Source organism: Erpetoichthys calabaricus, chromosome 11 (genome assembly GCF_900747795.2).
Source record: "Erpetoichthys calabaricus chromosome 11, fErpCal1.3, whole genome shotgun sequence".
NCBI classification, from domain to species: Eukaryota; Metazoa; Chordata; class Cladistia; order Polypteriformes; family Polypteridae; genus Erpetoichthys; species Erpetoichthys calabaricus.
In genome coordinates, this window is record NC_041404.2 from 21,627,267 (window position 1) to 21,652,469 (window position 25,203).

Below are 25,203 nucleotides of genomic sequence, written 5' to 3' on the forward strand. Positions count from 1 at the left end.
AGATAGTGTCCCATCTTAGACTGCTAACCAGTCTATCAAAAGGCTCAATCATACCTGTGCACACACCAGACCATTTCTAGAGTCACTTAAACCATGAGGAAAAACTGGAGTCTCCTGATGAAAGCATTCAAATACCAGAAGAATATACTGTATAATCAAGTTTCTACATTTACAGTAAAAACACATCCTGCTCTTTTTAGAACACAGTGCTGCATAGCTGGTGTTTGCACATTAACTTTTAACTAAAACCAGCACTCATTCTGAAGTGTTTAAGTGTATGAATGACATTGCTCTTTGGCACAAATTCAGTGTACTATGAAGGCATTTTTCTTGGGCACATTAACTGTTACTATTACAACTGATATCTTCAAAGGTGAACATGTTTGTGGCACTTAAGGAATAGCCCTGTTAGAAAGAATCTCACTGAACTGGATTTAACAGATCGCTGCTGGCTTGTTACTGGGAAAGTATTTCCTACAGAGGATGAAGCACACAAAGTCAAAGGCTCAACAAGCCAGTGCAATTTTCTATGCTGTAGTGTACTAGGCCCATAACATTGCTTCAAGAAAGGCACACTGAATCTACAAGCTGATTAAGAAGGCAAGCTCAGTTATGAGACACACTCTCGACCCACTTGTAGCAAAGGAAAGAATTAAGTCAGACCAATGGCCACTCTAAAAAATGCTGCAGATCCTCCCTATGACACATAGTCATTGAGTAGTCTTAGCCAACAAATTACTACAGCAATCTGCCTTTATGATGTCCCACTGTCACTGCTCCCTTATCATTAGCCAAGTCAGATGTTGTTTTTTTTTTGTAATTTGTGTGTGTATTTGATTGGAGGAGTTGTGGTTGTTATTATAATATTTCATGAACTTCTATAAAACCTAGATTTCTCCATGGGACAAATAAACTTCATTTGTTTCTTTGTTTGTTCATCTACCTACTTGTCTGTCTATAAGTTGTTATGAAATATATAAATGCCACCATCAATTGGACATCAGTGGCTCGACAACAAGGAAAAGGTGTTTCAGTTAAACTGCTTACGATGATTTGAATTTTATCTTTCCATATTAAGGATGCAGCAACACTCTGAATCTGTTTTGTGTCCTGGAGGAGGTGTACTAAAGCACAACACTTTTAAGAAAAGAAAACAACAAGAAGAAGCTATTTTAATACAGCGAAAGTAAAACAAACTTTCACTTATAATCTTCAATTCTGTAAATTAATTGCTGTTATACTCTAAATAAAAGAGAAACACACATGATCTTGCCTTTTATCTCGGGCAAAGTATTTTACAGCCATGTTTGCACAGTCTTATTTTAACAAAAGCTAGAGGGTTGGTTCCTGGCATCTGTCAAAGAACTACAGGTTGAGTGGGGTTTTTGCAGATGATGCCATCCACCTTTCATGATGTTTCCTTAGGCTGTGTCTACTATCCTGCAATTTTTAACACAAAGTAGTTACACATGCCACTAATTACTTCTCTGGTTTTCTTTTAAAGGACAATAAAACTTTCTACTTTTCAATGTTACATAGTGCTGAGCCACAGATACACTGACCTGTGCAGAGCACCTCTCACAGTCTTGCAAGAGTTTCACTCTATGCATTTTAAACATGCATGGTGGCACGTTATCATTTAAAATGCATAAAAAGATTACACTTTGTTTCTGATGTTTGTCAATTTTTGTAACTTTAGTACCTCAGTTGCAGGTCAAATTTTTAACCTGCATCTGTGGACAACCACAAAATATTTTTCCTATGTTGCTGTGTCTGTGAATAAAAGGCAACCCATAGCTACACCAGTGGAAAACTTCACAACACACACAGCCAACTGCAACACTCATGACAGTCCAGTGCTAAACTTAAGTAAACAAAGTGAAGGTGGAAGATGGGTCAACAATTGTTTCTGTATTTAGAAATACAAATAAAATTATGGCAATAGTTTTATTTTAAATTGGAAAAAGTAATTTGCCTCACATTCAATCCATAACAGGAACCTTTTTCTAATAGCCATTAAATTTTGCCCACATTAAATACAAAAGCTCACAAATGTGATAACATATACTTTTATGCATTTTATAAATTAAATAAACAAGTTCAAATGGCTAGTAATGCTCAGATGCTCTTTCAACTAAAAAAATTAATTACCAGAGAATGCTAGTAATTTCAATAACATGCTCTAATGTGCTGAATACAATATTGTTTGGAAACAATGCATTTAAGCAAACACATTCAGAATCTCTAGCGAGTGAAGACAAATTATTTGCATACTAATGGGCTCCTTACAAAAAATAAATCTGATAAGACTATGGTAGAAATACAATATACATGTGAAAATCTAGTTTCTTAGTATGCTGCAAAAAGAGCTAAGTGAAAACCGTTTTTGTTAAAAACTGCAGAGTCTTTGAGCTTAATCTTTGTCACTTAGTTAATTGGAACACATTTTTAGAAGTGAGCATAGAAAGAAAACTAACTTCATATGTCAGTAAGTGCTTAATTAAGACAAACTATTTGTTTCTGACAACAATGATATGGTTGTAGTGCCACATTCACAAAAAATCCTTTAATAGATGAGCTTGGAAGGAAACAAATTCTATATTGAAAGTGTTAAGGAAAATACAAGCTTCCAAAGGGAGTGTAATGGTTCTGATTTCTTAAAGCAAAATGTGAATCACTTTACAATTATTACAGAATACAGAGGGTAACAGTGGAAGGAAGGAAAGTGAAAGGAAAAGGAAATTAAAAAATGATATTATGGTAAATATAGAATATATGTACATCTCAATAAATGAGAGAGAAATAAAAGTAAAACCGGAATGTTAATAGTTTAAACTTATTATAACAATGTGGTATTGTATTTTTTGTTTGGTAATTTTAATAATAATAGTTTTATTTCTGATACGGTTAAACAGTGTTAATAATTGCTCTACTGCAATTTAGATATGATCAAGATTAAAAAAAGAAAAATGTGGGACAAGAACAGCCATTATGCCGCTGGCTGAGGGCTCTTTCTGACAATTACACGTGAAACATTGTTGTATTCTCTAATTTTTTCCTGAAATTGTCTGCAAATAGCCGAAAGGTATATATTACATATACTATACAGATTATATATATTATAAATAGATAAAGACCCATCCATTGGTTAATTACTTCAGTGATTAATATTTCATGCTGGCAACAAGATATTTAACCCTGACTGAGGCAGTGAGTAGCTTCTCATTTCTTAAACAACTATGTCAAAAGACATATCCACGGGGGATGCACATACCAGTGTGTTTCTTCATGCCAGTTCCAAGCCTGGATAAATGGGCAGGGTTACGTCAGAAAGAACATCTGGTGTAAAATTTTGCCAGATCACTATGTGGACAACAATAGGAATTTCCATACCAGATTGGTCAAGGCCCGGGTTAACAACGGCTGCCACTAGTACTGGTAGCCAACAGGGTGTGGGTGGAAATTGTATTACTGTTCGCTGAAGAAGGAGGAGAAGTGGGGGAAGGTGTGTCCAGAGGCAGGAGGAGAAGAGGAAGGTAAAGAGAGTTTCAGTGAGCTTAGGAACTTTGAATGTTGGCAGTATGACTAGTAAGGGAAGCAAGATAGCTGAAGTGATGGAGAGAAGGAAGGCCGATATATTGTGCGTGCAAGAGACTAAATGGAAAGTATGGCCAGGTGGATCGGTGGTAGGTTTAAACTGTTCTATCATGGTGTGGATGCAGATAGGGTTTATCCTGAAGGAACAGTACATCAAGAGTGTTTTAGAAGTGAAGAGTGTCAGACAAGAGTAATGATTATGACTGAAAATTGAAGGTGTGATGATGAATGTTGTTAGTGCATATGCCCAAAAAATTGGGTACAACAGACGAGAAAGAAGATTTCTGGAGTGAGTTGGATGAAGCGGTGGACAGTGTATTCAAGGGAGAGAGAGTGGTGATTGGAGCAGATTTCAATGGGCATGTTGGTGAAGGGAACAGAGAAGATGAGGCACTGATGGGTAGGTATGGCATCAAGGAGAGGAATGCAAAAGGTCAAATGATAGTGGATTTTGCAAAACGAATGGGCATGGCTGTGGTGAATACATATTTTAAGAAGTGGGAGGAACATAGGGTGACGTACAAGAGTGGAAGATGCACACAGGTAGAGTACATCCTACGCAGGAGGGTCAGTCTGCAGACTGCAAAGTGGTGGCAAGGGAAAGCATAATTAGGCAGCATAGGATGGTGGTCTGTAGGATGACATCGGAGATCAAGAAGAGGAGATGAATAAGAGCAGAGCCAAGGATCAAATGGTGGAAGTTGAAAAAGGAAGACTGCAAGGTTGAGTACAGGGAGGAGGTAAGATAGGCACTGGCTGGCAGTAAGGAGTTATCAGACAGCTGGGCAACTACAGCAGAAGTAGTAAGGGTAACAGCAAGAAGGGTGCTTGGCAGAGCATCTGGACAGAAGAAGGAAGAAAAGGAAACCTGGTGGTAGAATGAGGATGTATAGGAGAATATATAGAGGAAGAGGTTAGTGAAGAAGTGGAATTGTCAGAGAGATGTAGACAAGAGTACAAGGAAACAAGGCATAAGGTGAAGAGAGAGGTAGTGAAAGCTAAAGAAAAGGCCTATATTGAGCTGTATGACAGTCTGGACACTAAGGAGGGAGAAAAGAACCTGAACCAACTGGCTACACAGAATGACCTAGCTGGGAAAGATGTGCAGCAGGTTACTGTGATAAAGGATAAAGATGGAAACGTACTCAGAAGTAAAGAGAGTGTGTTGAGCAGATGAAAAAAGTACTTTAACCCTTTAACCGCCAACTCCCTAAATATTCCCCACGCCAGGCGAAATCTGAACAATTTTCGTTTTTTTACTTTTTTACATTTTTTTTACATTTTTTACATTTATTCAAGCAGTATTGACCACTAAATGTTGTGCAAGTTCTAGAAATGGGCAAACACATAATAAAGCACAAAATGTACCTTTTCTCAGGCTTCTGGATTTATTGTCAACTACAAAAACGGAACAGTCAAAAGTAATTCAAAAGTCAAAATTAGTTCAGTCAATCATAGTTTCATTCCCAGTATTTGAGTTTGCTGTGCCACAGGCCAAAGCAGGGAACTGCACAAAGTCCTGGATTGCTGGGACACTTTGAGCAGAAGGTCTTGACGTCTCTACGCTGACCCTTCTTTGAACAGACATGACAGCGTTTTTCTGAAAGTCCAAAGTCCTTACATTCATCTGGCAACACTGCTGAAATACTACTCATAGGATCCTCTTTGCCAGTGTATACACGAAATCTATAAATGTAACCTGAATTCTCAGCTAAGCAAAACATCTTGATACCAAACCGTGCCCTTTTCAATGGTAGATACTGTCGAAACTGTAAGCGGCCCTTCCACGACAATAAACTTTCATCAACTGCAACTGACGGTCCTGGCATGTAGGGCAACTGAAATGCTTCAAATAAATGATCAATCAAAGGACGTAGCTTGAACAAGTGGTCGCGGTTTGGATCTTTCTTATCTGGCTCATTTCTGTTGTCATTCAAATGAAAGAATTTCAGCAGCAAAGAGAATCGGTTACGTGTCATGACAGCTGCAAAAATAGGTGTTGCATACATAGGATCTGTAGACCAGTACATCTCAATATCTGGTTTTCTGATTATTCCCATCAACATCAAAATCCCAATGAATTTTTTCATTTCGTTTTCATCAGTGTCAAACCAAGCACGAACACGGGAATGTGGAGGTAAATTGGGATTTTTCTCAATAAACTGTGCTGCATACAGATTTGTCTGATGAACAAAATGTCTGATCAAATCAGGTGACACAAACAGCTCATAAAACTGCTCAGCAGTGTAATTGTTTACATCAACAATAAAGCCACACGTTCCCTCAAATGAATGCAGAAAAGGTAGTTCACCACGGGCAGCAGCCCAGCTGAGATGCTGGGGATACACCCACTCAGCGCCGTCATCCGATGCGTCTTCATTCACAGTATCATGCAGCGCACGTTGCTGCTCATCACTGTCACTAAAATCTTCTTCAGAACTGCTACAATCATGATCAGAACTGTCCAAAATCGCCTGCAAAGCCTCACTTGAAGTCAGTTTACGTTTCGCCATATTCACAGCTGTTACATGCGAATCACGTCACATGACCGGCCAAAACAACCACAGACTTGTCGAAATACAACGTAGTAATAATACCCACGCCAAACCGTCAGTTATACTACTTGCCAGGCATTCATATAACCACAGGCAAATGTGCCGGATAATTCCGGCAGTATGGCGTTAGCAATAAAACAACGGTGCCGGATATATCCGGCAGAGGGCGGTTAAGGGGTTAAGAGGCTGATGAATGAAGAAAATGAGAGAGAAGGTTGAATGACGTGGAGATAGTGAATCAGGAAATACAACGAATTAGCAAGGAGGAAGTAAGGACAGCTATGAAGAGGATGAAGAATGGAAAGGCCATTGGTCCAGATGACATATCTGTGGAAGCATGGAGGTGTTTGGGAGAAACGGCAGTGGAGTTTTTAACCATACTGTTTAAAGCAATCACGGAACGTGAGAATAACAGGATGCCTGAGAAGTGGAGAGGAAGAGAATGGCCAGACTGGTTCAAGCTGATAGAAAGGCAACAGCAAATCAAATAACCACTCATTACAACCGAGGTATGCAGACAAGCATCTCTGAGTGCACATCATTTTGAAACTTGAAGCAGATGGGCTACAGTAGCTGAAGACCAAACCAGGTGCCATTCCTGTTAGCTAAGAACAGGCAACTGAGGCTACGATTCGCATGGGCTCTCCAAAATTGGACAACAGAAGACTGGAAAAACATTGTCTAATCTGAGGAGTCTTGCTTTATGCTGCAACATTCGGATTCATGCAACATGAACGCATGGATCCAACCTGCTTTGTATCAACAGTTCAGGCTGGTGGTGGTAGTGTATTGGTGCGAGGGATATTTTCTTGGCACACTTTGGGCCCTTTAGTACCAACCGTTTAAATGCCACAGCCTGAGTATTGTTGCTGACCATGTCCATTCGTTTACATCCGCAGTGTACCCATCTTCTGATGGCTGCTTCCTGCAGGATAACGTGCCATGTCACAAAGGTCACAAAGATTTGCATCATGGATGTGAGCAGTGTGAGGCTGTCATGTCAATATGGACCATATTCCCCGAGGACTTTTTCCAGCACCTTGTTGAATGTATGCCACAAAGAATTACAATAGTTTTGAAGGCAAAAGGGGATCCAACCTGGTACTAGCAAGGTGCACCTAATAAAGTGGCTGGCGAGTGTATACTGAACTGCTTACTGTGACTGGCTGTTTGGAGGAGCAGGCTATTTGTGTTAAAGAGCAGGTGTGTGTAATAAAGTGACCAGTGAGTGGTTACCTACAATAACTGCCTTAGGATATATGGCTATGTTTCTGCAGCCTGATATACCTTCCAGTGTGTGCTCTTGCCTTTGACACATATTTGTAGGATTGCTTGAAGCAGATAATGAAAGTATACGCACACTCAAGCCATCAGGCAGCTTAACTGCTTTACCTCAGATCTAAAGACACAAAATGGTTTCCCAGGACAGCATTCTTCTTTAATTTTATCATCTGCTTCAGATGCAAAAATCACATCAATCTTCTCCAGCTGTAGAGACAGACAAATGTTTTTCTGAAAAGGTGCACAGTTGCATATTTATTATGTACTGGTTAATTACAACTTTAAAAGAAATTATTATCAGCAACCATATTATAGCAAGAGTGTCAAAACTTAGATGCTGGAGGACCACAGTGACTACAAGTTTTTGTTCTATCCACATAATTAATAATGAATTACTGTTGCAAATGGAATATACTTCTTTTATTTTAAATTCCCTTACTTTATAAAATTCACTATTCTCAACTGCTTATTATTTTGCCTAACCATTATCCAAACAGTAATGAGATACAAAGTAAGCCAGCAGATGACCAGATAACTCAATACCATTTGCACATGTGTGTTCATTATACAATATTTGTTTCAATAAAACATTTTAAAAGAAAAAAAAAAGATGTAGGAAATATTCATATGGTCTGGTCCACAAAAGATTTTGATGGTGATCTCAGAAAAAAGAAAAACAGTTTTGGAAATGGCTGCTATGGCAGAATGAGACCACTAACAAGCCCACTATATACAATAACATGTTATATTAGCAGCAATAACTGGCTTTTAATCAAGAATTTGGGTGATCTGAAAGCAGTGCCTGGTTAGGTATTGAGTGTGAGACTTCAGAGTTAGCTGGTTACCTTGTTTTGCATCCTGTTAATGCTTAGTTGTGGTTAAGGAAAAAAAGAAAATTAAGAATGCTGAACCTTAAAATTCAGCTTAATTAAAATTAACTCAAAGGGATTATGCTTCATTAGATGAAATATCTGCTTACTAATTAGGAAAGTGTTTAGAACAAAAACCTGCAGCCATAGTAGCCCTCCAGAATCTGAGAATACAAAACATACTTCTGCTATACAGTATATTTGACTACTCAAATACATTTCCAAGACAATTAAACTTAGTTATGAATTTACTTCAAAAAATACAATTCAGTGAATAGTAAGTTGCTTGACAGCAAAACAAGTAAAAGCAATCTCTTTAATAAAAGCAGAGCTTCAGCTTTTTTGCCAATAAGTGGCTTCTTTTTTCATCCATAACATGAGTGCAAGGTGTTTCATCTCTCTGCTAGTTCAAGAGAGAAAGAGAAATTGTCACAGGCAAACTACAAAGGAGGTTACTAATGACTAATGAAAACTATGTCGGTGAAACCTCACATATAGCAGTGGAATGGTAAAAAAAAAAACTTGATTAAAATTTTGGTGAAGAACCACATAAAGAGTGGCACTAGCCTGAAATCATGAAAGTGGATAATCCCATCCGTGCTCTACAAATTAAACTTGCATTCCTGTCTTAACAGTGTGTTTGCTATGTATATTTAAAATGACAGCCTTCACACTGTATCAGTTTTTTTATTTGCAGATGCCGTTTTCAGGTTTGTCTAGACCTGCTACAATCTGCATCAAGTGCAGTCTAGCTTTTAACCTAAATGTACATGACCATATACCTTAAATAAATAAAATCGATCAAACAAAAAGTAAAATCCACAGAATTTCTGAATCCATTATTCAGAACAAAATATATGGTGGGTATATTTTACATACCCTAATTTTAGTTTGAAGCACTCATATTCCACACTATAATGGTTTCTAATCATGTCTGAAACTGCCAAAAGCATGAAAAAATAGTAAATCAACAGAATTCTCCAATTACTTTATGAAAAAGCTTAATGAATATAAATGTTATTTGTTTCTGTTAACAGTACCATTTTAACAAATTAACAATAAAATAAAGGAACAGCTAATAATTATTTGGAATAAACTAGCCCACTTATCTTGCAATGGATAAAAATTGAAATAGCAGTTCTTTTCAAGGCTGTTTATACACAAGGTAGTATGTTTTTCCCCATATTCCATGGTGCACAATGACTAAAAAGAAAGCTGCAGTAAGCAACCACTTGCTCTCATAATTTTGCATCTTCTGATTCCCTTCAATGTATAGGTTCTTAAACTATGGGCTGCTTCTTGTCTGAATTTGGGATGCGCAGAATTGTGATTCACGTACTCAATGGGAAAGGGTTGCACACAATCTGCAGAGTCTTGCGATGCGTCGCCACCGGAGTTTAAGTGAATGCCATTTCTTCGCTATGACCTTTGTCAGTGATTTTACAATGGGGGAACCCCAGCTCCTCCCATCCACGGGGTGGAAGGGTACCGGAGATTCTGGATCTCAAAGACAAAAGGGAGCAAAATAGGGTCTGGAGAAGAAAAAAAAACTTTAAAAACCACTGCATTATCATTTTAAGCAAAAATAATTTTGAAAAATATTTGTGCTACTCTTGTGAATATTTTCATAAGCCTTTAAAAATACTGAAAATTGTTAAAAATGGGCAATACTGTATATCCTTATCAGTAATGGTTACTATCAAGAGTTACTTATTAATTAAGTTCATTCAGAAATTATAAAAACTATTAATTACCAAGTATCGTTTATTTGAAGACATTTACTGTCTTAAGAATGAATTAGTATATCTGAATGAAATAATTTACAATATACAGCTAATGTTAATGAAAAAAATCAACTAGGATGCAAGCCCCACACAGGAGTTTTACCGGAATTTTGTTGTTAGTTTATGTTCAGGTGTTTGCAACTTTATCATAAGGAATTTATGATAAATTTATAGATTTCTTTTTGTAGTACGAGGTTAACTAAATATTTTATCATAGATGTTAAATCAAGGCCACATTGTCATGCTGTAGTGCATACTGTTGCCCCAGTGCTCCAGGAAACCAAGTTTGCACACCCACAACTCCAACTCCCATGTATGTATGAATTTTTCTTTGGGAACACTGGCTTTCCGCCCACATTTCTACTATGACATGTGTGTTAGGTCCCACAAATACTAAGTAACACATCTGAGTGAGTGTGTACCCCATCCTGCTTTTCATTTAAAGATGCCAGAATTAAGCAGGTTTGAATATGGACTTATGTTATTTGAAACTCAAACTGCCAAAAATTCTTTGGCAGTGAAATCAAACAATTTCCCTACTACTACTCTATTTTAGATTGACTTTCACCTGTTTTTCTCATTGGTAAGATCAGCTTTACATTACACATTCTAAACTCACCTTCCAGTTTTAATTTAAAGAAAATAGTATTTGGTAAAGCTTGGATTGCTTTTCATCATTGTTAATACTGACTGCTTCATACATTTTTCTCTTCTTGCATGAAGATTTTGATATTGATTTTAGTGTTAAAAGATAATTCCAGTATTAGTTATCTTTTCCTTATTCCACAAATACAATAAGGTTTAAATTGAACTAAACACATTAAAAAAAGAAGAACTTACCTCAAGAGAGTTGGTTAAATAGACAATATTCTCCAACATAACAGCACGTTCATCAAATTCTAACTGGAGGTTTAAAATTCGCTCACCTTTCTTCTCCAGGTTTTCCTGAAACAAAAAACAGAAAAACATTTAAAGATCAATGAGAAAAAATATGAAAAAAGGTGACAAAGTAAAGTTTAATTCTATGGATTACAAATGATTTTTAATTTAATAATTACCTAGTACTGCATTACTCTTAAAACATTTTTCGGTATGAATTAATTTTGCCTTTTAGTTTCTTTTACACATGTGAGGCTGACGTTCAACTAAAACTTCAAGATAGAAGCACATATTTGGAGTCTTTCATATGTGGACTTAAAATTCTACCATCCTTGGAGGATTTACATGCTTGTATGGAGAAGAGAATCATTCATAAATTACACAAACATTTTTTAAGTTTTTTCTCCAAATATTTTGTTATCTGTCAAAATCTGCAGCAATATGAGTAAATGGGATTTTTATACTACAGTAATCCCTCGCTATATCGCGCTTCGCCTTTCGCAGCTTCACTCCATCGCGTATTTTATATGTAAGCATATTTAAATATATATCGCGGATTTTTTGCTGCTTCGCGGGTTTCTGCGGACAATGGGTCTTTTAATTTCTGGTACATGCTTCCTCAGTTGGTTTGCCCAGTTGATTTCATACAAGGGACGCTATTGGCAGATGGCTGAGAAGCTACCCAGCTTACTTTTCTCTTTCTCTTGCGCTGACTTTCTCTGATCCTGACGTAGGGGGATTGAGCAGGGGGGCTGTTCGCACACCTAGACGATACAGACGCTCGTCAAAAAATGCTGAAAGATTATCTTCACGTTGCTATCTTTTGTGCAGCTGTTTCCTGAAACGACATGCTGCACGGTGCTTCGCATACTTAAAAGCTCAAAGGGCACGTATTGGTTTGTGCTTGAAAAACAAACTCTGTCTCTCTCTCTATCTCTCTCTCTTTGTCTGCTCCTGACGGAGGGGATGTGAGCTGCCTCCTTCAACAGCTTTGTGCCGCGGTGCTTCGCATACTTAAGCCAAACAGCCCTATTGATTTGTTTGCTTTTCTCTCTATCTCTGTGACAGTCACTGCTCCTGACACGCACTCCTTTGAAGAGGAAGATATGTTTGCATTCTTTTAATTGTGAGACGGAACTGTCATCTCTGTCTTGTCATGGAGCACAGTTTAAACTTTTGAAAAAGAGACAAATGTTTGTTTGCAGTGTTTAAATAACGTTCCTGTCTCTCTACAACCTCCTGTGTTTCTGCGCAAATCTGTGACCCAAGCATGACAATATAAAAATAACCATATAAACATATGGTTTCTACTTCGCAGATTTTCTTATTTCGCGGGTGGCTCTGGAACGCAACCCCCGCGATGGAGGAGGGATTACTGTACATATCTTTTTAAAAATGATTGCATATTTTGCTGCTTTATAAATATACTCTGGAAACCTGTATATTTGATAATTGCAGTATACCTTAAACATTTATATACAGTTAGCTCCATGAGTATTTGGACATTGACTTGTTATTTTACTGTTTCACCAAAAAATATTGGAGGTAAAGCTACATAATGTGGACTGAAAGTGCAGACTACCAGCTTTAACTGGAAGGTATTTATATCCAAATTGGCTGAATGGTTTAGGAATTATTACAATTTTTATATGCCATCCCCTGCTTATCACGTGACCAAAAATCATTTAGCAGACAAACTGTTCAATGGCCATTTGTAGGCAGTTCCCTCATTTTTTCATTAGCAATTAAGTAGATAAAAGGTCTGGAGTTGATTTCAAGTGTGTAATTTGCATTTGAAGGTTGTTGTCGTGAACTATAACAATGAGGTCCAAAGAGTTGTCAATCCAAATAAAGTAGGCCATCATTTGAAAACAAACCAACCAATAAGAGAGATAGCAAAAACATTTAACTGTGCTCAAATCAACAATCTGGTTAATCCTTAAAAAGAAGGAAATACAGTGGTGAGCTCAAAATTCCTAGATGACAAAGGGAGGCTAGATTATCACAGAATTCTTTCATTAGTGAAGAACCCCTTCACAACATTTAGCCAACTCAAGAATACTCTACAGGAGGTAAGCATATCATTGTCAAAGCCTACTATCAAGAGGAGACTTTAAATTCAGATTAGACTTTGCCATAGAAAATCTAAAAACGCTTGCCAACTTCAGGAAGAAATGTCTTTCAACACATGAAACTAAGATCAGCATGTTCCACAACGATGGGAAAAGAATAGCATGGAGAAGGGAAGGAATGGTTCATGATTCGAAGTAACACTGGATCTGTCAAATATAACAAGAGGCATGTATGGCTGCCAAAGGAACTGGGTCACTAGTGTTTATTGATGATACGGCTGCTGCATCTGCTCAGATGCACCCAAATTCCACAAAACTAAAAGAATGTTCTTATAGTACAGTTGGACAATGACACAAAACGTACTTTGAAAGCAACACAGCACTTTTCAAGGCAAAGAATTGAAATATGGCAGAATCAGTCACTTGACCTCAACCAAACTTTATCAATGTCAGTTGATAAAGACAAAAATTAAGGCAGAAAAGCCAAGAACAAGCAGCAACTGAAAACAGCTGCAATAAAAGCCTGACAAAGCATTACTACAGAGGAAACACATTTGCTAATGTCTAATGGTTCCAGACTTCAGGAGGTCATTGACTGATTAAAGTATTTTCAGCCAAGTATTGAAAGTGATCATTATATTTAGGATTATGTTAGTTTGTCCAACAACATTTGAGCCCCTAAAAAAGGAGGGGACAATGTATAAAATGTCTTTCATTCCTGAATGGTTCATATATTTTTTTACCCCCTTGAATTAAAGCTCAAAATCTATACTTCAAACACATCTTGATTACTTCATTTCAAGTCCATCATGGTGGCCCTGTGTGAGTGGGGCATATGTCTGTGTGGACCCTGCGATGAAATGGCAGCATCCAGGTCTCTTTCCTGACTTGCATCTAGTGCTACTGGAGTCTGGCCCCCTGTGACCCTGGAAGGAATTACATGGACTTGAGCTATGCTATGTTTGTAATGGTATGAACTTCTATCAAAGTTGGATATTTTTACACTTCAAATTACTGATATACAGGGAAAGGAAGGTTCACAGCAATCCTAACATAAAATATCCAATATACTAAAGATTTACTTATTTTTAAGCATGGTGTTGAAAAAGGCAACCTTGTTCATAGGGGGTTCCAAGAAGGAAACTGTCACCAAACAGGGACAAGCATGGTACCCCCAACAAAAAACATCACAAAAACAACATTAGCAATTAGAAAGAAAAAAGTGGCCTTCTGTAGGACATTTAAAACAAACAACCAATAGGTGTTCCAAGTAGGCCAGCTCACTGATGGCAACACAGAGTTCAAGACCTCAGAAACATTGTGTATGTTAGATTAAGTTATAACCTGGAATCAGTGGACATTGACCAAGAAAAAAAAAAACTCCACAAACGCTATTTAAAGCCACCACAACATAGAATAAAGGAGTATTTTAAAGGTAAGTTGGAACAATGACTCACTGCAGGAAGACAGACAGACCAGGGTCAAAAGAGACAAAAGTTGAAAAGGTGAGTGCTTTGGTGTCTTCTACCCTACCAGACAGTCAAGAAATACTTATGAAATAGGATTTAAAGAGGCAACAGCATTATATTCATGTTCCGTTTCTTAGTTTTTTTTTTCTTAGCTTATCCCTTCCTTTCATATGCTTTATTTTGAACAATAAACAAACCCATTTTTGCAAATAATGTAGTCATACACAGATATCAGAAGGGTATTTTCCATTTTCATACAAGTGTTTAGGGCACTTGTCAAATTCTCCTTTTTTGTAATCTGTTCACTACTGTTTAGATATTCACAAAAGCAAGTCACAGAGTGAATGATGCTAAAAGCAATGCAGTATACATTTTGTCATTTTGTTCAAAGTTCTTGGCCTTGGCCAAGAATTAGTTTGTTACCTTACAGTAGCTCAGTCACTGACACTGATACAGTGTTTAAAGCATTACAATGAACACTTTAGCATTTCCAAACCATTTTATACCACCCTCTTTCACCTCCAAGCAATTTGTATTAAACAACCATAGCCACTGTGAAAATTACATCATGTAACTTACTGCTAGCAATGATGTTACTTTTTCATTGATATGCACTAAATGAAACATTCTTCTAAAGACATTTACAGGATATAATAACATTAAAATGAAACTGCTAAACAGAGTTGGTTTATTTTACAAATATATTCAAGAGAAAATAACTTTAATCAAGATTGAACAGAACCATTTAGCCTGAGATTCTCTGGGTATAGTACCAAAGAGTCACCTTTATCATTGCTACGAAGGGCATCACTTTCTTCATGTACTTCTTCAGCTCTGGCATGGCTCCCAGTTCAGTGGCAATTACTTTATTGTCCGGCAATTGCCCACTATTATCCTGAGAATGAAGAGAAGAAAAAAAAAAACAAAAAACAATATCTTAAAACAAAATATCTTTAGCCTTTTAAAAAAACATCAAAATATGATTTAAATAGTTTTTGCTTATAAATGTGTTATAACCAATCATTATTTAACAATGCCAAAAAATAAAATTATTTTAATATATTTTAGAAAAAGGTTATGAATTTCTTTGTAAATCACGAATAAATAAAATTTCATCCTACTGATGCCCCCTAGTGGTTTAAGTTGGTATTGATCAATGTTTAAAGATAAATGTAGGGGGAAAACAATGAATGCTTATCAGAGTAGCAGAGTTTAAGATTTTCACAAAATTCAAAAATAATCATTCAGGAGTCAACCAATGGACTCATGAGACACAACAAAACTTAATATTCCACCCTAAAAATATTATTATGGACAAAGATAGGGTTAAAAAAATTAAAATATTGGTACTTGCCTCATAATGTTTGCGTAGCAGAGTAAGGGTCATATGCTGCCACAAGGGATAATTCTTGGCCACATAAATAGTACAGTGGGATGGTTTCTGAGGTGACTTGCTTTCTCCTTTCTGCAAGATTCAATTGAAATAATAATGCATTATCTAAATAATGCCTGTATATTTGTAACACCAGATAAACTGGTGTTGTTTCTGAATAAAGTACATACTCACTTTTTACTTTAAGGTAAAAAATTGATATTTCTTAATTAATAAAAATATAACATTTTATGCACACATACTAATTACATGATACATACATATATATAGCCTACACACAAAGAACTTTTTGAAAATATGTGCATTGCCTTTTCCTGTACAAGATTAGCTACTGTATTAACATGAATTAATACCACATTAAACATACTGTATGGTATCATCTGGACAGGAACTGTATTTCTGTGATTCAGGGAACAGGCATGTTCATCATGACAGTGGAAATGCACTGGTGGTTTGAGTTTCAGTTATATAAATGACGGTTTCAGTTATATAAATTCAGGCACACCACTCTGTTACTGTAGTTCCTCATTTGTCATAAGCTCATTTAAATCCATCTATTTTCAAAGTCCACATTTTCAAGCACAGGGTCAGAGAGATGGAAAGCAAAATCTAGAAACAATGTAACAGAGTAGAAATCCCCTTGGACTCATTCACACACTTTTACTGTTCATATAACAGCTTTAATACAGGACCTCTCTGGATTGGCTGTTAAACTGTATATAATTTTAAAAATTTAAAATAAAAATATATGTACAGTATATTTACATGCATAATTCTAAGTATTTCAGCTGCAAAGTCAGTGACTGCAAAGATATACCACGCGATGTGGAAAGATAATCTTAAGCCCATAATTTTGGCAAACCATAACAAAGGGGCTAAAATTGTTAAGTTTAGCTTGCCTCCATAGTAAGACAACAATCTCATTTTCAGCTAAAACAAAAAGGTTATGCATAGGTATTATCCAGAAACACAAACAAAAAGTAAAAATAAGTGTTTTCAGTTTTAACCCCCAAACAAACAGATTTTTGGCGAGTATCAAATCAGTTGCATAGTGGATTTTATCCGTTAACATTCTGATTAAGGTTTTAAAGAATAGCTTTGCAGAAAATAATCAGCAGTCAAGAGAAAAGTTAATGAAATGCATTTTGATTTCTGGAGATTTAAATTAAAGGGAAAAATATTCAAGGTGAAGATGAGACTTCACCAGACATCTGTTCAGAGACTTTTAATGATGATACTGACAACAAAGATGGGGACCACAGATTTAAAAGTGGTACTGCCATACCTATTTTTGCTAACATAATTGTACATTTTGAAAAGACAATAGAAATTAAATAAAAGATACTGAAATGAAAAACTACAATAGAAGAGAACAGTCTTAATCTAAATGCTGAACCTTCCACTGTGCTGCTTGAAAATAAAAGCAAAAAAGCAGTAAGAACAAAAACGTGCAATTTGTACTGAAAAATGAATGAATGTTGAGAGAAACTGTTCACTTTTGTTGGAAGCAAGTTGTAGGACAGACTGGCATTGTACATTTTGCCACACTGAAACAAAAGTCTTGGCTAAGCAAGCTGCTGATAGATGCTCTTAATATCAGCGTTTTCACTGGGCCTCTCTTTGGAAAGTAGCCTCTTCAGTTTATCTGATAAAATGATAAATCACCAAGTGACATCTCTGAGCCACCTTTCTGTGATATTAGTTAAACAACTGGCTCAAACAATAGGCTATAACCTGGTAACTTTAACAACATGACAACTTTGAGAAATCGAACTAGGCTCCACAGGTCAACCTAAAAAGATGGGCTTATGTACAAAATAGAAACCAATGACAAGACATACACTCCTGCCTAGCACACCCTAACTAACTGCTCTTCACATCAAACTTATAGCTCTCAACCTGGGTATAACTTTGGCTAACCACAGCCAGAACCCTTAGCTTACATAACATGGCTGTAACAAAGGTTGAAGCAATCTCTATACTTCACTGGGCAACTGTACTGAACTGGAAGGGTGGAAGACTTGTCTGTACTGGAGCTGAATGAAGCTGCATCTGGTTCTAACCTTGCTGAGGTATAGGAAATCCATAAGCATAGAGAAACTGTATACAAAAGGCTTCACGTTTGTCTTCCTGAAAATGGCAGATGGATCACCAGTTGCTCAGAAGACATGATTAAACTAGCAAGAAGACAACCGACAAAGTGAGTTGGAACCTTAAAAATGAACCGCAGTACCGCCCTTCTTCAGAAGGTGCAACCAAGGCAAAGAAGGAGACAAGTTTCTAAACTAAAGAAATAAAAAGCACTGAAGATCCTTCTATGTTTCTGGACAAAGCCCATGGAGAAAGAATCAAAGCATTGCTTGCACCATAACTATGAGCACACCCACTCTGATAATGAGAACTATTAACTGTAAGTTAGTAGTTAGGACAAAGCCAGCTAATGCATTGTTGTATTGGTGCAACTGTGACTTAAAGGTTGTGAAGGATAAGTTCTAGCTGAGTTTTAAGTCTGCCTAAATCTAGTAAGAAAGTGCACAGCAACAACTTTTTGGTATAGTTGGAGGGGGAGAAAAGCCAGCACAGAGACTAGCTGTGAATAAATGAAGACCACTTTCAAGAAATACAAGCTTCATGACTGGTTAAATAACTTATCTATATTAACCAAATGAACTGAAAGATCAAAATTCATAAGTTATGTTACGTTTTCTACAGGAGAGAAAAAGTTCAACTAAGCTTTTGTAATTGTTTTGTGTGGTTTCTTATTGTCTTTCATCTACACATATGTACATCTTGTATTACCTTGACGTTATAAATAAATTGTATTATTTTGTTTATTTCAATAAGCACGTCTGGATTATTTGTGAAAGTCTCACCACATCAAACCACAACAGAAAAAGTGAAAGTGTTAATGTAGACTTTCGCCAATTTATGAACCTCATTCATAAAAATTGTACAGATAGATCCCTTCATATTTCTGGTGTTCAGATGTAAAGTGACATAAACATACCTCACTCAACATACATTTAATTTGGTGTCCCTTGGGGGGTGTCGTAGTAACTGTTTTAATTAATTACCAACATTACAGAAGGTAAAAACTAGTAATTAACAGAGTGATTATACACTTCTTCCTACAAAGTCCATAAAAGATATAGTAGTATTAAGGCTACAGTAATCCCTCCTCCATCGCGGGGGTTGCGCTCCAGACCCCCCCGTGAAAGGTGAAAATCCGCGAAGTAGAAACCATATGTTTATATGGTTATTTTTATATTGTCATGCTTGGGTCACAGATTTGCACAGAAACACAGGAAGTTGTAGAGAGACAGGAACGTTATTCAAACACTGCAAACAAACATTTGTCTCTTTTTCAAAAGTTTAAACTGTGCTCCATGACAAGACAGAGATGACAGTTCCGTCTCACAATTAAAAGAATGCAAACATATCTTCCTCTTCAAAGGAGTGCGCGTCAGGAGCAGATAATGTCAGAGAGATAGAGAAAAGCAAACAAATCAATAGGGCTGTTTGGCTTTTAAGTATGCGAAGCACCGCGGCACAAAGCAGTTCAAGGCGGCAGCTCACACCCCCTCCGTCAGGAGCAGAGAAAGAGAGAGACAGACAGATAAAAACAAACAATCAAAAATCAATACGTGCCCTTCATGCTTTTAAGTATGCGAAGCACCGTACAGCATGTCGCTTCACGAAGCAGCTGCACAGAAGGGAGCAAAGTGAAGATAATCTTTCAGCATTTTTTGACGAGCGTCCGTATCGTCTAGGTGTGCGAACAGCCCCCCTGCTCAATCCCCCTACGTCAGGATCAGAGAAAGTCAGCACAAGAGAGAGAGAGAGAGAGAGAGAGAGAGAGAGAGAGAGAGAGAGAGAGAGAGAGAGAAGTAAGTTGGGTAGCTTCTCAGCCATCTGCCAATAGCGTCCCTTGTATGAAATCAACTGGGCAAACCAACTGAGGAAGCATGTACCTGAAATTAAAAGACCCATTGTCCGCAGAAATCTGCGAACCAGCAAAAAATCCGCGATATATATTTAAATATGCTTACATATAAAATCCGCGATAGAGTGAAGCCGCGAAAGTCGAAACGCGATATAGCGAGGGATTACTGTATTTCTCTGGCTGCAAGAACATTTTTATTGAAGATAAGAATGGTGCTGTTTGCTAAATTAATTTTAAACTCAGATGTCAGTAAATGGCTGGTTTTAGATGAATTTGGGCTTTTAAGGTCTTAAGGTATTCTGAATGTGGGAGGAAGAACAGACTCTAATTATAGCAATATTGAGATATATATATTAAAGGTCTGAGTATCTGTTTATCCCGTTGGACCTCTAAAAGAGCCTCCACTACATTAAAAACATATTGTACAACTCTTTAAGCGGATTATGTAAATGGGTGTTTAAGAGGTAGAAGTGGCTTCTGAAGGCAGAACATGAGGCAAACATGAAAGAGCTAAAAAGAAATTGGCCAGGTTTCTCTTAAGGAGATAATGACCAGTAAACAGCTCTATACAATTAATGTTGAAGAGTAATGTTAGTTATATGTCAAAAAGAAAATGACTGAGGTGGCTTGGGCATGTACACAGCAATGGAATCGGAGGGATGAAGGAGAGGAGGGAAAAAATGGAACTGAAATAGAAATGCAGAACAGGACAAAATGGAGTCTCACTCAGAGAAAAATATCCAAGATAATGGAAACTGGAATTTAAAAAGCATCCATTCAAACTGGTAAACACAAATAATAGCACTTAACTGTATTTTTATCCAAGTTCCCAAGTGAACCAATGAAACACCTGTATTTCCTCATATCAAAATTGTAAAACTATATAAAACATACAAAATAAAATATTTGAAGACAAAACAAATTACCTTCGTTTTCGCAGGTGTCATGTAGTTTTTAAGACGAAGGCGGAGATCATGAGCAGTTTCCATTACATACTGAGAGGACCGAATCAAAATTTCATCCACTGGACCAGCAACAGGCCACAATGCTCTCATAAGCAATCCAGACTGGAAAATAAACCATAATAAATTAACAAAAAGTGCCAGCACCTTAGAACAAATCTGGAAAAAAATAAAACTAAAAATTCAGTTTTTGCTTTGTCATCCTGAGGTATTCAGTGCATATCTATCTATTATACAAAAAAATTTGGGATTGAGACGTGATCATCTCAGGGAGACACTTTGAAGTCCCACGAGACTTTGTGCACGTCACACCCTTCTTACAAACAATTTCTCTGAGACAAGGAAGTGAGACGAAAGGACAGCTACTGTACTGGCTTTTAAATGATCATGCATGCGACATTCGGATCACGCAGTTCGGTAGAAGCTAGCAGCTGATGCGTCCTTAGTGTGCGTTCACGCCCCCATTCACAACATGAGAGGCAGAGACGCGAAGTGGTTAGCGGGGGTGGGGTGGGCAAGCGAAGCGAATAGGTGCACCCTAGTAAATTATATATTTAAAAACAATATAATGCTTATTAGAATGATTTATCCTTCTGTCATTTGCTGAGAATGCCCTGTGCATCTGAGAAGCAGTGAACACACTAAATAAGAAAATTTTTAAGCCCCTAAAATCTTTAGTCATATTATCTAATTAACAAAAACATTTATTAGATGCATCAAAAACCTGTACCACTGAGGAGCTCCAGGACTGAGACCGTGAAGCCCTACTGTAGACCTATGTGTGTATTTAGAGGACCTAAAACTGTGTTAAATATCATCATTCTTCTTACCTTTCCAAGAAGAGACCAAGTATATTCAGAAACATGGGGACAGATTGGAGCCAACAGCAAAGACTGCAACTCGATAAACCTTAATATCAAATCTCTATGCATTCCATCAATTGCAAGCTCTCGATACTTATCCTTCGCTGCCTAGAGGAAACAAATAGTACATATTCAGTATTTTGTAAGAATGGTGAACATCAGAATCTTTTTAAAAAATAAAGGAGTCTAATGCAATACACAAACATATATGTAATTATATAGCATTTATAAAGTGTGTATATTATTTTTTGTTTTAAAGTTATCTGCTATCCAATTACAATATACCTTTTTAAATGCCATAACTTGAGAAAATTGTATTTGGAAGCAGCTGTGTTACGCGTTGCTTGCTGCTACCTTAGAGTGTTCAGCACTTCTACTGTTAGCTTAGCCTTAAATGTCAGCCAGACAGCCAATAATACTCAGTTAGTGAAACAAATATTGGCTCATATGTGGTGTTATGAATTTTGTCTTTAGTGGGCACAGATTGGATAATTGATAAGATTTATAAAATTATAGATCCAATGTCTCCAGAGTTTTCTACTAAAGCTGCAAAAAGTCTCCTAAAACATCAAATAGCTCAGGATGACATCTTTACACGGTGGTAAGGCCCATAAGTGCAAAAAACATTAGTACAGAGTGAGTAATCCTGAACTACACCAGAGAGGTGGTTTGAATAATTTCAAAAAAATGTTCTATCCATCTATTCTAGGGTTGAGGAGAGCTAGAGCCTAACTTAGCATCCTCATGCAAATTCAAGAACCAACACTGGACATACTTCCAGTCTGTTGTAGGTTACATTAACATACATTGCTCACACTAAAACATTTCATTCAAAGTTGCAAGTCTATGTAATCTGCTTTTCTTTTGGAGGTGGGATGAGAACTGGAGTACCTGGATAAAAATCAATCCCACACAAGAGCAGAATGTACAAACCCACAATCAAGTCCATTTAAAATTACATGGATGCTATCCTTAATGTAAAACATTAATGAAAAGATTAAAAAAGCAGGCAGTGGCATCTTTATAAGTATTACTTTGTTGCCAGCCCAATTTAAAATTAATGGTATGCCTCTGTACAAATATATTTATTTCTCTTTGGTAGTTGACAGCTACTGTACTATATACAATGTCCTACAGTGTTGTCGATTTCTTGCTTTTTTTTTTTTTTGCAGTTTGCGATTTTTCAGGATTTCATAATGTCTAAACTTTCAGTATGGGCAGAAAACTCTGCGTTTTAAAAAGCCAAGGTGTCATATAAGATTTGGTCACAATTTTTTTTGTTTACTCAATTAAAAACTTAGACAACTACAGAAGCTTATTCTAGCCATCCAAAAAAAAAAAGGTATTTCACCAAAGTTCTGCGCTACCGTTTAAAAGATATTGCATGGTTCAGTCGGTATCATCGTGCACTCATGCGCTTCGCACATTTTATGTCAGTTAGGGAGGGACAGATTAAGGATGTGCACTCATGCAATCAAGTGATGAAAGTCAGTTATATTTTGAGCGGGGGTTGAATTTCAGTTTTATTAAGTTTGATTTGATTGTATGGATTGTTATTTGCCTTTAATTAAAATCTTTCTAATATATTAAAAAAGTTTTCCGTCATGTCCGTGTTATTCAGCCTTGACCACTCCCTTTCCACACCACTCGCCCAATCATTACACCTACTATGCACATCCTCTCTCCGTACCACCCTGTGACACTCTCAGTTGCTAACTCTCCCTTCAACACAGTCAGTTATAATGGCAAGACAGAAAAGCAAATTATTTATTCAAGAATGCCAAATTTTAGATCATGATAGAAAAAGAGCGGCAAGAGCGGATAATGAACGTCGGGAAAAAAACAAAAATGAACAAAAAAACAGCTGCATATAATAAAAATCAAGAACAAATGAAAAAGAGAAAAATATCCCAAACAATATCCGAACAGAAATACAAAAAAGCAACATTTATAGAATGTAAGTTAGAGGATAAAGTAATTTTTAATATTGCTTTTGACGAGTCGTTAATGTAATTAAATTTTTTATTTACTTTAAATTATGATGTACATTTTTACTTCTACTTTTACTTTTTACTATGTTTTATTATTCATTGGTATTAAACAGACAGTTGTAGTGAAATACTCAAGTAACTGATTTTCCATCTATAATATCTAAGGACCAAACCATCTTCCTCTCGCTCCCTATATACACTTCAATATTCCTCCTCTTTACATACAATCACTTTCTCTAACCTAGGAGTGCCTAGACACCCTTCAAGCAGCTCAGCCATGAGATAACAGGGGTTGGCGAGTGAAGCAAGTAGGGGGGCAGAGCCCCCAGTTAATAAAAAAGAAAAAAAAAGTCAGATGCAATTAATTCTGCATGCACTGAGAGTTACATTTAATCTAAACAGTTTAGAGTTAAAGGGAAGTGAGTATTTATCGCAGCAGTACCTGGTGTAAGTTAAGAAGCAACCTCCTGCTGCTGCTGGGAACATTGAGCATGCATGTGGAGGGAGAGGTGGGGAAAACAGGCATCTTACAATTAATATAATTTATATATATATATATATATATATATATATATATATATATATATATATATATATATATATACAGTAATCCCTCGCTATATCACGCTTCGACTTTCGCGGCTTCACTCTATCGTGGATTTTATATGTAAGCATATTTAAATATATATCGCAGATTTTTTGCTGGTTCGCGGATTTCTGCGGACAATGGGTCTTTTAATTTCTGGTACACGCTTCCTCAGTTGGTTTGCCCAGTTGATTTCATACAAGGGACGCCATTGGCAGATGGCTGAGAAGCTACCCAACCACAGCGCGTATTATGTATTAAATAAAACTCCTCAAACATATTATGAGCACGGGGGCTGTTCATACACCTAGAGGACACGGCCGCTCCTCAAAAAACGCTGAAAGATTACCTTCACATTACTCTCTTCCTTGCTGGGCTTATATGTGGCTGCTTTGCAAGCGATATGCTTCCCGCATGGCGCTTCACATACTTGAAAGGTCAAACAGCACGTATTGATTTTTGATTGTTTGCTCGCGCTCGCTCCTCTCTCTCTCTCTGCTCCTGACGGAGGGGGTGTGAGCAGATGTGCTGTTTGCATACTGCCCTAGAGGATACGGACGCTCCTCTAAAAAATGCTGAAAAATGCTTGCTCCCTTACTTGCAGCTACTTTGTCCGGCGGTGCTTCGCATACTTAAAAGCCAAACAGCCCTATTGATTTTTGACTGTTTGATTTTTTTTCTCTCTCTCTCTCTCTCTCTGACCGCACTCCTTTGAAGAGGAAGATATGTTTGCATTCTTTTAATTGTGAGACGGAACTGTCATCTCTGTCTTGTCATAGAGCACAGTTTAAACTTTTCAAAAAGAGACAAATGTTTGTTTGCAGTGTTTGAATAACGTTCCTGTCTCTCTACAACCTCTTGTGTTTCTGTGCAAATCTATGACCCAAGCATGACAATATAAAAATAACCATATAAACATATGGTTTCTACTTCGCGGATTTTCACCTTTCGCCGGGGGG

At 37.0% G+C, this 25,203-nt stretch overlaps 1 protein-coding gene across 1 annotated transcript in view; it reads right to left on the reverse strand.

Annotated features, from left to right (window-relative positions):
- Window positions 1-25,203, reverse strand: part of LOC114660236 (leucine--tRNA ligase, cytoplasmic-like) — a 73,542-nt gene that overhangs the window by 2,912 nt on the left and 45,427 nt on the right. Inside the window, exons 25-30 of the mRNA XM_028812791.2 lie at window positions 21,635-21,775; window positions 20,769-20,909; window positions 15,861-15,971; window positions 15,291-15,401; window positions 10,927-11,031; window positions 7,545-7,640 (exon numbers count right to left, since the gene is read on the reverse strand). Of these exons, the coding sequence (XP_028668624.1) occupies window positions 7,545-7,640; window positions 10,927-11,031; window positions 15,291-15,401; window positions 15,861-15,971; window positions 20,769-20,909; window positions 21,635-21,775 (705 nt within the window). The remainder of the gene's footprint in view (window positions 1-7,544; window positions 7,641-10,926; window positions 11,032-15,290; window positions 15,402-15,860; window positions 15,972-20,768; window positions 20,910-21,634; window positions 21,776-25,203) is intronic.